This window comes from Thunnus thynnus, chromosome 3, assembly GCF_963924715.1.
Source record: "Thunnus thynnus chromosome 3, fThuThy2.1, whole genome shotgun sequence".
NCBI classification, from domain to species: domain Eukaryota; kingdom Metazoa; phylum Chordata; class Actinopteri; order Scombriformes; family Scombridae; genus Thunnus; species Thunnus thynnus.
Window position 1 is genome coordinate 28,622,443 of NC_089519.1, and position 15,283 is coordinate 28,637,725.

At 38.9% G+C, this 15,283-nt stretch overlaps 1 protein-coding gene across 1 annotated transcript; it reads right to left on the reverse strand.

Annotated features, from left to right (window-relative positions):
- Window positions 1-19: 19 nt before the first annotated feature.
- Window positions 20-15,108, reverse strand: zgc:112980 (uncharacterized protein LOC503706 homolog). The gene is made up of 21 exons (XM_067585181.1): window positions 14,993-15,108; window positions 13,623-13,761; window positions 12,968-13,076; window positions 12,772-12,865; window positions 12,376-12,526; window positions 12,120-12,231; window positions 9,687-9,812; window positions 9,526-9,588; window positions 9,302-9,424; window positions 9,036-9,191; window positions 8,250-8,303; window positions 7,252-7,478; window positions 7,076-7,155; window positions 6,007-6,096; window positions 5,812-5,889; window positions 5,601-5,705; window positions 4,862-4,967; window positions 2,481-2,553; window positions 2,144-2,204; window positions 647-697; window positions 20-539 (listed from the first exon to the last, which is right to left on the reverse strand). The coding sequence occupies exons 2-19, from the start codon at window positions 13,750-13,752 to the stop codon at window positions 2,186-2,188; spliced, it is 1,896 nt and encodes a 631-aa protein (XP_067441282.1). The 5' UTR covers window positions 13,753-13,761; window positions 14,993-15,108; the 3' UTR covers window positions 20-539; window positions 647-697; window positions 2,144-2,185.
- Window positions 15,109-15,283: the final 175 nt, after the last annotated feature.

Here is a 15,283-nt window from a genome sequence, read left to right on the forward strand (position 1 = left end):
TTATTTTCCTTTTCTATGATTTCATTAAACCAGTCAATGTTCCCGTTTATTAATCAACATTACATCATTGCCTCTTATGTACATTTATGATGACAATGAATATCAAAAAAGTACAAAAACACCATTCGATGAAAAAAAAAAAAAAAAAAAAAATCTCTCACAGAATTAAACTATTATTCAGTTTGGCTCATTAGCATACGGAAGAAACACTGACAATTTAAGAATGAAGCAACATAAAGTGTCTGTATCATGTTATTAAATGCTGCAAAATAACACACGTGTTTAAAGTCTCTGCATCATACAGACGACTCGGTCTGTGCAGGTCTATCCTGACGTCTGTATGAAGTTAATTATGTTTCAGCTCCACACACATTCATCAACGCTCCGCTGGACTGAGGGGGGGTATGAAGGAACTGAACTGTAGTTATGAGCAGGACGACAGACAGTTCGTACTCTAAATACTCTGCCAGGTGAGCAGAGCCGTCCCGCTGCCACTTCAGTGTTTCAGGACTTTCACAGGTCTGCAGGATGAGGCTCAGCTATAAATACCCAATGACAAAAAACAACAATTAGTTGATGTTAGAAGCACTTCTTTGATAAATTCATTTAGACCACTTATAATACAAATTCGACTTATTACACTTACAATTTTGCAATTTTAGGTGCAAATGGAGCTAATAATGTGACAGCATCAGCCCTGAGGAGAGATAAAATAATATTATGACACATAATACAGACAGAAAATAACTTATTGAGTTAAAAAGCCAAACAACTCCTCACATTTGTGATGCACTGATTTAATATGATGGATCATACTCACACCGAGAGGTCCTTATTAACATATCAGGTAGACGCCATGTAAAATAAATTTCTTAATCTTTGTCTTTATAACAAAATGGTTTTATAAACCTTCTAGATCAATATAATTAAATGTTGTAGTCTATAAACACATTACTGTATGAGAAACTGTATGAGATGTGTAGTTCCAGCTTTGCGTTATCTGACACATTAAAGAATGATCTTCATCATTTCCACATAGTGAAGAACACAGGTTGGAAATTGAAAATACATTTAAAAAAATAAAATAAAATCAGTACTCCATATTTTAGTCAAACAGCTACAGGATTTTTGAGGCCAATATCGATAATTATGAGAAGGAGGAGGAGGAGAAGGAGAAGGAGAAGGAGAAGGAGAAGGAGAAGGAGAAGGAGAAGGAGAAGGAGAAGAAGGAGAAGAAGAAGGAGAAGAAGAAGAAGAAGAGATCTATCAGTTGATATTAATTTTCTTGACAACTCATAACATAAATAAACATTTTTGATAAGGCTCCCTTAAATTTTTTTTTTTTTTAACAATTTAGACCCAGAAACGTAGCAGTCAGGATGTTTCAACAGTTGTGAAATAAACTTATCACTTGTCTCTGGTAGACAAAATAGATAATAGTGACACTGTTTAAGACATATCTGCGGCATTTCTGTACTTCAATTTTTTTGTCATTTATCACCTGACATAAACGGCCAATATATGCAACCAATTTATCAGTCTGGCTCTCCTCTATATCACCTGATATCATGAGTTTAGATTTCAGAATTGTTATAAGGAGAAAAAGAGAGCCATCAGTGCATCGTTATGAGTTTCCTCTTACCTTATCCTAAACTCAACCAGTAATCTCAGCTATGCCAAACCATAACCTAACCTGAACCGTGGATGGGGGGGGGGGGGCTAAAGAAAACAGCACCCGAAACAAGATGGAAACCTGCATTTGAAGGAGGAAAACACTGACATACAACATCCGCCGGTTTCATGTTATCCTGCTGTTTGACAGTTGATGGCGCTAATGGGCCAAGAAATCTAGCAATGCACTCGCAAAAGGCAGGAAGACGACTTATTTGACGTAAACAATGCAGTTTTAAAATGAATAAATAAATCTGCTTTACAGCTGCTTTATGAAGAATTCAACACATTAGTCTGGTCTGAAGGATACACACAGAATGTTTTTGTGGATGAAAACTCCACATGTTGTTAATTTACAGTTTGCTTTCAAAGTAAATATTTATTACCCACCACAATTAAGAAATAGACTTTTCCTTTAAAAGTGAATTGAAAAGGAAGGAACGGCTGGAAAGATGAGAGTTGTGTGACTTACAGCTGACACTGTGACGGGGCCTTCAGTAGGGAGGAGCGGAGTTTAATGGCTGCTGGGCTGCCTGCAGGAGGAGGAGAGACACGGAGGGTTAAATCAACACCTCAGACTGCAAAGCAAATATCACCACATATGACAGAACAACTTACAGTAGGTGCTGATCACCACCACGTCATCAGGGAAGCACATGGAAAAAAGGCAACAGATCAGATTCTGTCTTACTACCTTTTAAAATCCACTATATAAAAAAAGGAAAATCGAAACGCTGCAGCAGGTCTTTAATACCTCGAGAGGCTGCAGAGCTTTTGCTCCAAAAAGTTAGAAATTAAATATGACTTACTGGTCCCAGTCTTTTGCTGAAGAAGACAGAGTGGGTATGATGGATTGAAGAAAGGGTAACAAATTCTCCTCATCTGAGTGTGACAGAGAAACAAAGACAAGCAATGTTACGTGCTTACGTTGTACCACATGGCAGCTGTTTTTTTGCACACAGCTGTTCTTTCATCTTCACTTACAAACACCCTCAAGAGTTTTTGACCACTAGTAGCACTGAAGAGAAATATTTAGATGAGCGTGTCGTTGTGTGTTTTTATCTCGTGCTCCATCGTGTACACCAGGAGCAGAGAGGCAACGTGATACACATCTCTGCTGACTGCAGAAGGCAGGAAGTTAGTCGTGGTAGATGCATCCTTAAAACGGTAGTAAGATGAGGCAATAAAAAAAAAAAAAAAGAGGAAAAAAATGCAGGTTTTAACACACTTGCCTAAAGGCTGTGTGAATAATCTTATGCTAAGAAATGTATTCAACGTGTTTTTCCTCTCAATATGCTTCAAATGATGTGTCGTCTGAAAAATAAAAAAGTGATTATTTCTGCTCCAAACAGCCACAGACGAAAGTGGAGCGAAAAGCCTGCAGCCAGAGAGGCGAGACACGAGGTGGAACAGCGCGCGCTTTCAGGCAGTCTCCCCTTGAAGGCATCGATATAGTCGCATTTGGCACAGAAACTGACAGAAGCAGAAGTGTGAATGAAAACAAAAGATATTTTGAGAAAATACTGCTTACTTTCACACCTGGCCAACTACTGCTTGAAATATCAGTAATCGGAATATTGGTTTCGGAAAGTTACAGAACAGTGAGATAAAGCCACACTTTCACTTCCAGCGTCAACAAAAAACAGAGTGCGAGGCAACGAAATTGCACACAAAGTTGATGGAAAGACACGATTAGCCGCAGCTTAACTTGGGATTGTGCGACTTGTGAGAAGACACGCAAGTCCGTGCCAAGCAGGAAACTCCAGATCTGAAAATGTGAAGCCGATGCAGAAGTGTCTAAACCTGCATTTTCTTTAATGGTCATCAGGGGGCGACTCCACTGGCTCCAAAAAGAAGTCAGTTTGTATAGAAGTCTATGAGAAAATGACCCGACTTCTCATTTGATTTATTACCTCAGTAAACTCTTTCCTAATGAGTTTATGGTCTCAATCACTAGTTTCAAGTCTTCTTCAATACATCATGATGTTCGTTTTGTAAATTATGGTCCCATTTAGAGTAAAATAGACGATAAAGCAGTGTATGCTTTAGGGCGGGGCTACCTTGTGATTGACAAGACGCTACCACAGAGGTGCATGATGTGCTGTAGTTGGACCCTGAGGAGCTCCTGTCCAGCTCCACGCTCTCATCCAAATATGTTCACTTCTCATCACTTCTGGCTCAAAAAAAAAAAACAACCAAGATGGCGATGGTCAAAATGCCAAACTCGAGGCTTCAAAACGGGAGTCCACAAACCAATGAGTGACATCCCGGTGGCTACACCCATTATTTTTATACAGTCTATGGTCTGTGCAAATTGAAAACATTTCAACGTGGGCAAGAAACTAATGGTGGGGTTTTATGTATCTGGAGCCTGTTTCATGAAGGGGATTTGCGAGCGCTGCTTAGATACAGATTACAAATATTCTATGAAACTGTCCCGTTTCATAAATGTTCCAAATTTGGTGAAACAGGCCTCTGCTTCATAAACGTAGAAAAAGAAAGAACTGGAGTTTAAACACAAATACTCCCACACACATGGTCAGTCTGCACTACGCTATGGAGCTTACAGCTACAGCATAAACCAAATAAACACAGACTGTACAAATAACACAGCAATCAAATTTCACACAAATGACAAAAGGCAAAAATTTGCTTTGCCTTCTGTCTGAAATCACACTTAGACAATGAGATAGGCACTTTGTTTGACGCATACTGAGGCCTTTAGGGAGCAGTGATGTCGGCTGTGCTGTGAACTTGTGGGGTTGCATGTAAATGCAGTTCCTACATGTTACCACTCGGAGTCACCAAAGGTTGCAGGTGACTTGAAATTCATTTTATCATTATTTTATATGGTAAAGACATTAAATGCCCCCAAAATGAATATATACAGCAGAAAGATGACAGCAAATGAGGAGAGGGATGGGTAGGGAAGGATATGCAATCATTTCCACAGCCTGATGTGAACCGAGGACTTTCATGGTCAGCACCTTCACTTAGTCATCCAGAGTGCATTAAATAAATCACTGATAAATCGATGTAATTGGGGAACTGTTGTTCTGTTGAACTGAACCTATTTTTGAGGTTTCAGCACAAATTGGAGCAAATTTGAGTTTAGTGAATTGATCCAATTCTCTTTAAAAAAAGAAAAAAGAAAAGTGGACCTAAGAACAAAGTGAAGACGTCCACACACCTGTTGTGTTTTCCATCTCCTGTTTGATCTCCTGTAAGAAGCTACTGCAGCGGTCTGTGCTGGAGGACAGATTGTCCCACAACCACCTGAGAGCCCACGTGTTCTCCTGCAAGACAGAAAGATCATCGGATGATGAGCTGTCCTAAAGATAACTAGATAGAGTGACAAAGGCACCTCGTTTACATACAACCATCCATCCACTCACCGCAGGCTGATGTTCAAGATACGTTTTACCGCTGCATTATTTCAATCACTTATAAGCAGATTGTAACAGTGCAATTTATTAGCAACTATGTCAGCTGGGTAATATTTAATCTGGTTATCAAATTATCAATGCATATAGTAGTGATATATTCTATTAATAACATCCTTCTGTATTTTATGTTCATTACCAATTAATCTGCTGATCATTTTCTGTATTAATCGTTCAGTCTTTGAAATGTGACAAAGTAGTGACCTCCACCTCACATCACAGATTATGAGAGTACAAAGTGATGTCTTTAAAATACTTGTTTTATCCAACCAACAGTCCCAAACCACAAAATGTTTCATTTACTATGATAACATGCAGAAAATCCTCACATCTCAGGAGCTGGAACCAACATATGTTTGGCCTTTTTGCTTGAAATGACTGAAATGATTGATGGATTATCAAAACAATTGCATCGACTAATCGATTCATTGACTAACTGTTACAACTCTAAAGACAAAAACAGTGTGAGAGTCAGGGAACGTTTACCTTAAAAGTGTTGAGCAGAGGGAGTGCTGGACTCAGAGCAGCATGAAGGATTCTCAGACCCAAAGCCCCTGTTACCAACAGCAACAAGGCATGATCTGGGTACACCTGTAAACACAACAACACACACACACATACCAACAGTTTAACATTTACCCTACCCAGTCGTAACATTGATGAGTTTGAGTGCTCGTGTTCATCTAAACATTCGTACCATCTGGAAGAATCGTGGGATCTGTATGTTGGAGCAGGACTGGTCGAGCAGAATCGAATTTACAACATCCTTTGCTTCCTGAAGTCCAGACATGAAGGACAGAAAGAAAACAGTTGAGAACAACTGAAACAAAATAATTAATAAAATGGAGAATTATCAAAAGAACAGGGGAGTCAACGAACAAGAAAAACATACGTTTAGAAACTCCGGGGTGGGTGCTGGTAGACCGTTGAGTGAATCACAAGGTGTGTTAACGATTGTGAGTAAAAGGGTCCAACACTGAGACTGCATGAGAGAGATATTCAGTCACATCATCATGAAGCACACACACATATACATCAATAAAGTCTATGCAGGGGCTGTGTGAGCACACCTCGACTTTTACTCGAGGAACATCATTTATGGTCGATCAAGTAGAATAAATTGGGAACAAGACAGAAGTGTGCAGGTATTTTACTTTCTGACACGCGACGCAAACTTTATCTATATCACACATTTCATACACAATGTTTAAACTATTCATAAGACACAAACTAGAGGCTGCTTCTCAAAGACGTGCAGGTCTGAGCACATATCAGATTATCGTATAAATCAGCATAAAACTAAATGTAGGCAAAGCCTTGAGCAGAACCATGAAGCCTAAACTGCTCCTGATGGCCGCTGCCTTTCAGCTCCATCAATGTGTCATTTTAAAGGGTTTCAGTATAAAAATGTCAAAATTGTCCAATACTTTGGTTTATGAAATGTTATAAATTAAGTGTATAAATGTTAGCATGCTAACACACTAAACTAAGATGGAGAGCAGTAAACTTTATACCTGCTTAAAATCAGCATGTAGCATTGTCATTGTGAGCATGTTAGCCTGAGTACAGTCTCACAGAGCTGCTAGCATGGCTTTAGACTCCTTACATTATCAAATAAACTAAATTAATCAAATTATTGATTAACGGATTAATCGGTTGACATGTAAAAAAATTTAAAAATTGCCCATCACACTTTCCTAAAAGCCCAACGTGGATTTTGTCCCTCGTCACTTTCATTGTAAGTGCATTATGAAGGGATTTCTTAATGGTCAGTATGATTAGAGCAATAAATCATGTGTCAATGTTCATTTGGGCACTTGACTATTGTTTTACAACACAACTTCTCCTTTAAAACTGAGTAAGACCACAGAGATAGCCGTTACATTTACAGTAGATTACAGTAGTTATACAGATGACAAAAGCACAAATCTCTCCAGGTCTCGTCCGATAAGATGACTTACATCTGTGTAAACAGCTGAGCAGCATCTCTGAACGCTGAGAGCAAACTTGACCAGCTCAGCAGGCTTCAGTGGTGCAGCATCTACAAAAGGAGGGAGGGTTAAACTTCATACAAGGAAATCCTTTTCATAATGATTGTAAGTGAAAATGGTGATGTTATAATATATCCCTGTCTGACCTTTAATTGGCTTCCATTCTGCGTCAGAACTGCAGAGCTGTGCGGGCTGACTGACTGTCAGATTTGGTGCAGTTGCTGTTTCAAAGATGCGGAGGTAAAGGAAGAAGAGGCTTGGAGTGAAGCGGGAGGCGGGACTGTTCACCGATGAGAGCGAACTCTGCACAGCCGATGTAAAGTCCCCGTCCATGCACATGAAGAAAGGGATGAGGTCTTGTACCTGCTGCAAGCTACCAAAAACAAAATCAAATGCATCAAGTCAAAAAAAACCAACATTTAAATATATAAATATCCACAAGATTTTAATTTGATTTGATCTTTCATTTTTAACATGAACCTTCATGTACTTTATTTCTGTATTTAAATATTCATGTAAATTTCAGAACATGTTTTAGCAGCACATATTCAGTTTTTGTTATATTGTCAGATTTCTTGTAACACAATAAATTTACTGAACAAAACTCAAATGAATCATCCAAAAATGTTACTAAAAGTGGTTAAAGGATCCAAAAAAACATTACTGGACAGAGGAAGTAATTTTAAATGATGGAAACTGCAACATAGGAAAATCTTATAATTTTTCCTCCTCTGTTTGAGGGAATAATTATAAAATGTCTTCCTCAGCAGTGTGATCAGTCAATTCAAAAAACATTTTTGTTTTGCATTTATAGGCAAAGATTTACAATTTTATCATTAAACTGCAGAAGGAATGTATTCTGTGCCAACATGATTTATCATCAAGCCCACAAAATTGAAATAAAGTAGATGTTCCACACTGCATCGGCAACCACAGTCACTAGATTAATAGTGCAGTAACTGTCTGGCTTTGGGAACAATAACTCTGAAATCTCAGTTTTCTCTCCATGCTAGCGAACACTTAAGAGACCATCTTTGTCAAAGAAAAAGTGAAATTAAACACGCTTATACTTCATTCAAGAGGGAAAAAAATTGCAGTTCGGCATGAAAAGAATTTGTCGTTATTTGATCACAAACATACTCACAGTTTGGGTTCATCAGTCTGGACAACTCGTAGGTAGCGGCACAACTCTCTGTACCTGCAGACATGACAAAGCCAGGTTTGGTTTTATTAGCAGTTGTAAATGTCTAGGCTTTGTGCTCTCTGTAAAGTATCAGTGAATTGTGAAAAAATATTCCCAGAGCAAGTGGTTAATTTTCAAATGTCTTGATTTGTCCAACTAACAGTCCAAAATCCAAACACAACTGGTTTATTATCATAGAAGAGTAAACCAGGGGTAGCTGGAACTGATTAATTTGTACAATTTTCGCTTAAACAACTCCTTAAACAATTATTCGATTATCACAAGTGTACAGTACATGTGTGAAAGAGTCATGGACACAAGAAACCACGTTGCTCTGAGAAGTCAGGTTATGCAGGAAATCGGCGTTTCGAGGCACAGAGATTACTGGCACAGCAGGTCAGTAATGTCATTTAGCAACCATGGCTAACTTCTTAAAGTGTATTTTAGTGATACAAGCTGATTCACAATTATTTGTTTGTGTGTGTGTGTGTGTGACAGAGCATTTGACTTACATGCTCTGAGAGTGCATGGTTTGTAATGTGGTGTAATGATTTTTCATTTCATCCTGCTGCTCTGTTGTCACAGCAGATACTTTCCCTGTCTGAAGTCTTGGTCATGCACATGCTCACATGTCAGAGGGTGATTATAAACCTGGTTAAATATAAACACGGCCAAGAAACCGGCTTTCTCCAGGAGAAATCTAGCTGGGGAAGGTTTGTGTGTGTGTGTGGTGTATCTATTCTGTACCTGTGCTGATGCTGTAGAAGTTCTGTCCTCAGTAAAACTACAGAGATCTGTTCAATCAGGACGTCCTTCTTGCCTTTGTCTTTGCGGACACCCGACACATTCTGCCCCTTCATTACAGACACCAGCAGGACGTCATCCCAGGGACGCACACACAGGCTGGAGCACACAAACATGAAGTTATGATAACACATGAAAAGGCTGGGAGATAAACAGGAAACACACACACACACACACAAGTCTCACAGGAATATTTTAAACACACTCACCTGTTCCTCATGCTCCTCAGCTCAGGGGGGAAATTGAATCTTTTGTAAAAATCCTGCAGTTTGTGGATGAACTGTGAGGTAAAATCAGCCATTACCATCTGTCTCTGCACTGATGCTACTACCCTGGAAAAAAAACACAAACAAACACACAAATGCAAGATGGGAAAACATCAAAATAAATGGTTTATAGAGACAAGACGAGGTTCTGTGTGAGTGTGTTTTACCTGTGCATTAACACCACTTTGGCCTCAGCAGCATTAGACATGGGAGACTGTAGGATGAAAGTCCTGCGGAGAATCATATTAACTAATGAAAATTACTACACAGACAATTTAACACTGTGGAGAAAACCATTAATCTAGTGTGTGTGTGTGTGTGTGTTTACCCTGTGACATGGAAATGTCGGAGAAAGTCCTCAGCCGCTCCCAGTCTCATGATGGCTGCAGCTCTGCCGTCTTGTTCATCTGCTTTGTTCAGGAACGATGACACACTCTCATACACAGGCGTGTAACTGCAGGAAAAAATATAATTTTAAAAAAAAGGTCAAAAATTGCACTTTGTGTGTTAATCATTTCACTGCCTGTTGGGACAGAACGGTAAAATGTCACCGGGAATGATCCTTTTCCCTTCTTATTTGTTGGTATCATTTTTTCAATAGCAGCTGTAAAGATGATGAGGTTTGTCTGTTCAATGCTTCTCCTACTTAAAATATTACTACAGTTTGGCCGAAAGTATGTCCACATACTTTTGTACACTTTTATTCCAATGAAGGGAAGTCATAATGCAGCATTCAGTGATATATTACACAATCGTGTGCTTCTAACTTTGTGTCAACAAACTGTGTTTTCCTCGGTGCACAAAGCGAGTTCCATGAAGAAACGGTTTTCACAGTTTGGTGTAGAAGAACTTGACTGACCTGCACGGAGTCCTGATCTCAACCCCCATCCTACACTTTAGGGATTAACATAAAGCCGGGTCTCATCACCTGACATCGGTGGTCGATCGCACTAATGTTCTTGTGACTGGATGGGAGTAAATCACCGCAGGTTTCCAAATATTGTGGAACGCCTTCCCAGTAGAGTCCAGGCTGCTATGTCACATGGTTTTAGATGTTTTGGTGTCCACATAGTATATGTTGTGTGTGTGTGTGTGTGTATTTTATTATTCTAAATTTAACTTTATTCAGTTTTACTCAACATCTGGTCTGAGTCATGTCATCAACATCCTCAATTATCACCTTTACATTAACACAAGTGCCTGTTATGTCTTCTACTGGTTTCGATCATATTCACTATAATTTCTGTGCTACTGTCAAAGTATTATCAGTGTCAGACTTTAATTTATGGCAGTTCTGACCATTTTTCATGATTCAATATTTATTATATATTAATAATTAAGTTCTATTTGACCAATTTTCTCCTGCATTGCACAACTTAAAATGCTCACTTTTGGCCAGCATTAAAATTAATGAGACAACTTAGATAAGTTTTACAGCTGAACGGGTCTACATTAAGAAAATGTCCTATAATATTTTTATAGGACATTTTAGTTATTAGTTATAGTTTCCTATAATAATTTGTATAGTATCGTATTTTCTATCGAGACGATGTCAGAGTGGATTGTTGCCGGACTGTCTAGACAGATTCTCATCAACCCCAACGTTAACAAAACACTGAAGTTTTTTTAACCAGCAGCAGCTCTTTAGTGGTGCGGATCACCTGCACACACCGAAACAGACGCTCTGCTCCCGTCTTTCACTGATGCTCGCTGTCACACAATTAACTGAAACTACTGAATCACTGTTTTTACGCATTTTGTAGCTCAGTGGATTACAGTATTTTAACAGAGCAAATTGGGCGTTTTTGAAAGCCGTCATTCCAGGAGGAAACATCTGGATTTATAGCAAATGCATAGCAATCAAACAATACCTATATTTATTTTATTTACTGCATCAGACAGCAGTTTTAATTAATGATGACACAGCAAGTGTAACACTTTAGAGTCTGTCTGTAGACTCCTCTCAAAAGGCACATATTGAACATAAGTGACAAACTTTTAAAAGATTAGGTGTCACATAATTATTAGATTTCTCCTTTCTCTTTGGTGACCCTCCAGTTTTTAACAGACATTAATGGATGAGGATGAATGACTTGATGACTTTTGTCTGGAGATGCACCGATCATTTGGCCACTGCTCGAAATTGGCCACTTTTCAGCTAATCGGCCATGATCGGTGACCGGCCCTGATCAGTCTCATATATGCAGATCATATTTTCCGCACATAGCTGCAATATGTTTCATGTCACGCTCACAGCGGCAGCTGTAGCACAGACAGTACAGCCACACACACACACACACACACAACATGTCGTTTGTGTGGAAGTTCTTCAGCGTGAGTGAAGAAGACACATAGTTCGCAATTTGTAATACATTTAAATCGAGAATAAGTCGTGGAGGAACGACTAACTAAATCAGACACTTAAAAAACCATCACAATGGTGAACAAGCCCAATTTCAAGAAGAAAAATGTAAATTATTTAAATAGTTAATGAACATACAATTGAATTTCAATATTTCATTAAAGAAAAGTTACAAAAATGTTTGTGTATGCTGTTCTTATATATTATAGTTCTTATAAATAAAGAAAATCAGAATCGGCAGGTCAGACTTTAAAAAAAAAACAAAAAAAAAAAAACGGAAATCAGCCAAGAGAATTACAATCAGTGCATCTCTACTTTTTTTAAAAATCAATTAAAACTGGATTTTTGATATGTTAACGGTGTCCGAGGATCTGAGGGTGGACAGTAGTTTTCACTCACTCATGGATCAGGCCTTGATGGTTCAATAGACCGTATTCCTCTAACGTCTTTCCCTTCATGAAGGAAGAAAACTGCACAGAGAGCTCTCTTTTGAAGCTCTGCAGCATCGTCTCTGGACAAGAGGAGGACAAATCCAAGACAGTGAAAAGACAGGACTGTTATGAACTTACAGTCAAACAACAAGCGGTTCAGTGTTCGGTATTATAAGTGTGAATGTGCTCTCTATGTGTACATGTTTGTGTGTGAGGGCGAGTACCTGCACGTCGGAGGTGAGCGTCTATTTCAGACAGAGTGAGGTTAAAAGTCTTCAGAGCTCCCAGCAGCGTACTGTTTCTGAGGTCGTTCCAGAAGTTGCTCCTTTTGTGGCTGTTGCAGTGACACACACCACTGTGACACCACATTACACACTGAACACACACACACACACACACACACACACACACACACACACACACACACACACACACACAGGACACCAGTGTGAAAAAGAGTAATTAACAGTGATTAATTACATTGCAGCTGTAATTAATTACTTTCATCACAAAAAGTACAAAAGTAAGTTGGATATTTATCATTTGGCCCAGAGCTCATCAGCTGTAAGCAAGTGATACTTCTGGGACTCTTTATAAACACTCCGACATCAACAACATACCGATGACGCCAGTTTGTCACAGATGTAACAGAAGCACTGGTCGCAAATGAGCTGATTTCCAGCCACAGGAGCGTTGACCTCATTGTCTGTAGCCCTGAGTAGCACAGAAGAGAAGCAGTGTGATTATATGAAGCTGGTTTCGGGGGGTAAAAGTAGCACTGTTCAGTATTTCAAGCGTGCATGGCAGTTAACTCACGTGAAAGGATGTATGGGACAGTCGTAGCGTGCGTGAGGCAGCACCTCAGCACGACGGGAGAAGGTGACGACCAGGTCTTCATCCAACGCGCTGGGAGGTAACACACAGTCTGAAACACAGAAGATCATCTGATCATCATTTATGAGTGTAATTCCCTCCTCTCTGGCATAAACCAGAAGTCACTCTCTCGTCTCAAACTAGTTCAGAACGCAGCAGCTACGCTTCTTACTGGTTTTAACAGATGACATCACATCATCCCAATCCTGGCTTCTCTCCATTGGCTCCCTGTTTGATTCTAAGACTTTACTGATCATTTTTAAAGCACGTTTGGGTCTGGCTCCAAGCTACATGACAGATATATTGACCCCATACGAGCCAGTTTGCAGCCTTAGATCCTCAGGTGGGTTGACCGTGCTTTTGCCATAAGGGCTTTGGAACGACCTGCTTGAGTAGATAAAGCTAACAGAATCAGTGTCTTCTTTTCTTTTTCTGTTATTATGCTGCTTTCTGATTATCCTGCTGTTGTTTTGTCTGTCAAAGCAGTTTATAAACTCTGTTTTTGAAGGTGCAATATAAATAAAGTTATTATTACTATCTATAACTTCCAATCTACCTACATACAAAGGCTGGTGTATTAAGTAAATACAGGTGTTACCGCTCTTCTTCACATCCTCCACCTCCACGATGAGAACCGAGGGGTCACTGCATGATATGTCATGGTCAGAGTCTTCATCATCATCATCACTGAGGATGATTATTTCTCTATTGTCCGCCGCTGTGCACATCAGAAATGTCTGGCACAAAAAAAAGGAAAGAAAAGACAATTATCAACTCACACCGGTAGACTAAAAAACATCACCAACAATGTTTTGTGCCTTAGCTGAAGATTACAGGTTTGTCTGGTTTGTTTCCTTGTTCAGCTCGCACAAGCTTTAGTGCAGTGGTTCCCAACCTGGGGGTCGGGACCCCCATAAGGGGTCGTTGCCAAATGATAGGACAGGTTAGGATACAGAGAAAAAAAACCAAAACATACTTTGGATACAAAATTGTGATTCTTTATCCCAAGCTTTCCTTTTATTTTTATTATTTTTCTAATTTTATTTCTTATGGATTTCTGTATTTTACATCCTCAAGCCTCTAAGCTGTGAGGTTAGTCGATTAATCAATTGACAGGAAGATTAATGAGCAACTATTCTGATAATTGAATAGTGGTTTAAGTCATTTTTAAGCAAAAATGTAAAGAATAAGTTTTTTTCAGCTTCGCAAATATGATGATTTATTGCTTTTCTTTGTCGAACATGATGAGAAACTGAATATCTTTGAGTTTTGGACTGTTAGTCAGACAAAACAAGACATTTGGAGATGTAACCTTGGACTGTTGGGGGCTTTAACGGGTATTTGTTTTTTTTTCCTATTTTCTGACATTTTACGGACAAAATGATTAACCAGTGAATCAAGACAATAATCCGCAACTTAACTGGTAGACAATGCGACATGTAAGGAGGGGTCCCAGGTAGACTTTGCTTAATTTTAAAGGATCACAGACCAAAAAGGTTGGGAACCACTGCTTTAGTGTATAGGTGGCGTCAGTATTTCTCTATTTAGTGACTGAAATAGCTATTAAAACTTGTGACACTGTCTAAATATTACAAATACTACAGGGACACCATTTTTTTGCCAGTATCCATCAAAATGAAGTAGTGATAACTCGTGATAAACATGTTTACAGCTGAATTTCTTTTTCAGGTCAAATAGTCTGAGGTGTAACAGTCAATAAAATATACAGGACAGATAATTTTGTTGAGACATTGCTGCGTTAACTTTCCTTCGGAGGTCTTACCAAACCGCACTCATTTTTTCCCCTATTTTTTAAGAAACTAGCTAACTTCCTTTTAACAGTCGCCAAATGTGTCAACAGTAAAAAGTATTCTCGCTTTACGTTTTTACTACAAAGTATAGTAACGTAAACAGATAACGAGTATGTTTAATGGTTGTTTTAGTTTTGTGAGCGACAAGTTTTCTTACCTTTGTTGTCCTTTTACACAAAATAAATACGATGTTTTTCGCGCCCGGTGTCCTCAAATCTTAACAAACATGACGTTTCCTGTTCCCTCTTCTTCTTCGTGGGTTTAATTGGAGGCTGTAATCACCGTATTTATTTCTTACCACCGCCTACTGGACCGGAGTGTGAAGACGTACAGAGAAACTGCTTTTGTATTTAATATAGCTGGCCTGTGTAGATATCACTACTGCATATTTCATTTATATTTTTATATAATATAAAACTTTTATATAATATATAACTACAACTACACC

Coding starts and splice junctions, on each gene's coding strand:
- zgc:112980 (XM_067585181.1), bottom strand. CDS start 13,752: ATGTGCACAGCGGCGGACAATAGAGAAATAATCATCCTCAGTGATGAT. Junction 12,527..12,771: donor GTGACAAACTGGCGTCATCG/GTATGTTGTTGA, acceptor GTGTGTGTTCAG/TGTGTAATGTGGTGTCACAG. Junction 4,968..5,600: donor CTCTGCTCAACACTTTTAAG/GTAAACGTTCCC, acceptor TCTGTCTTGCAG/GAGAACACGTGGGCTCTCAG.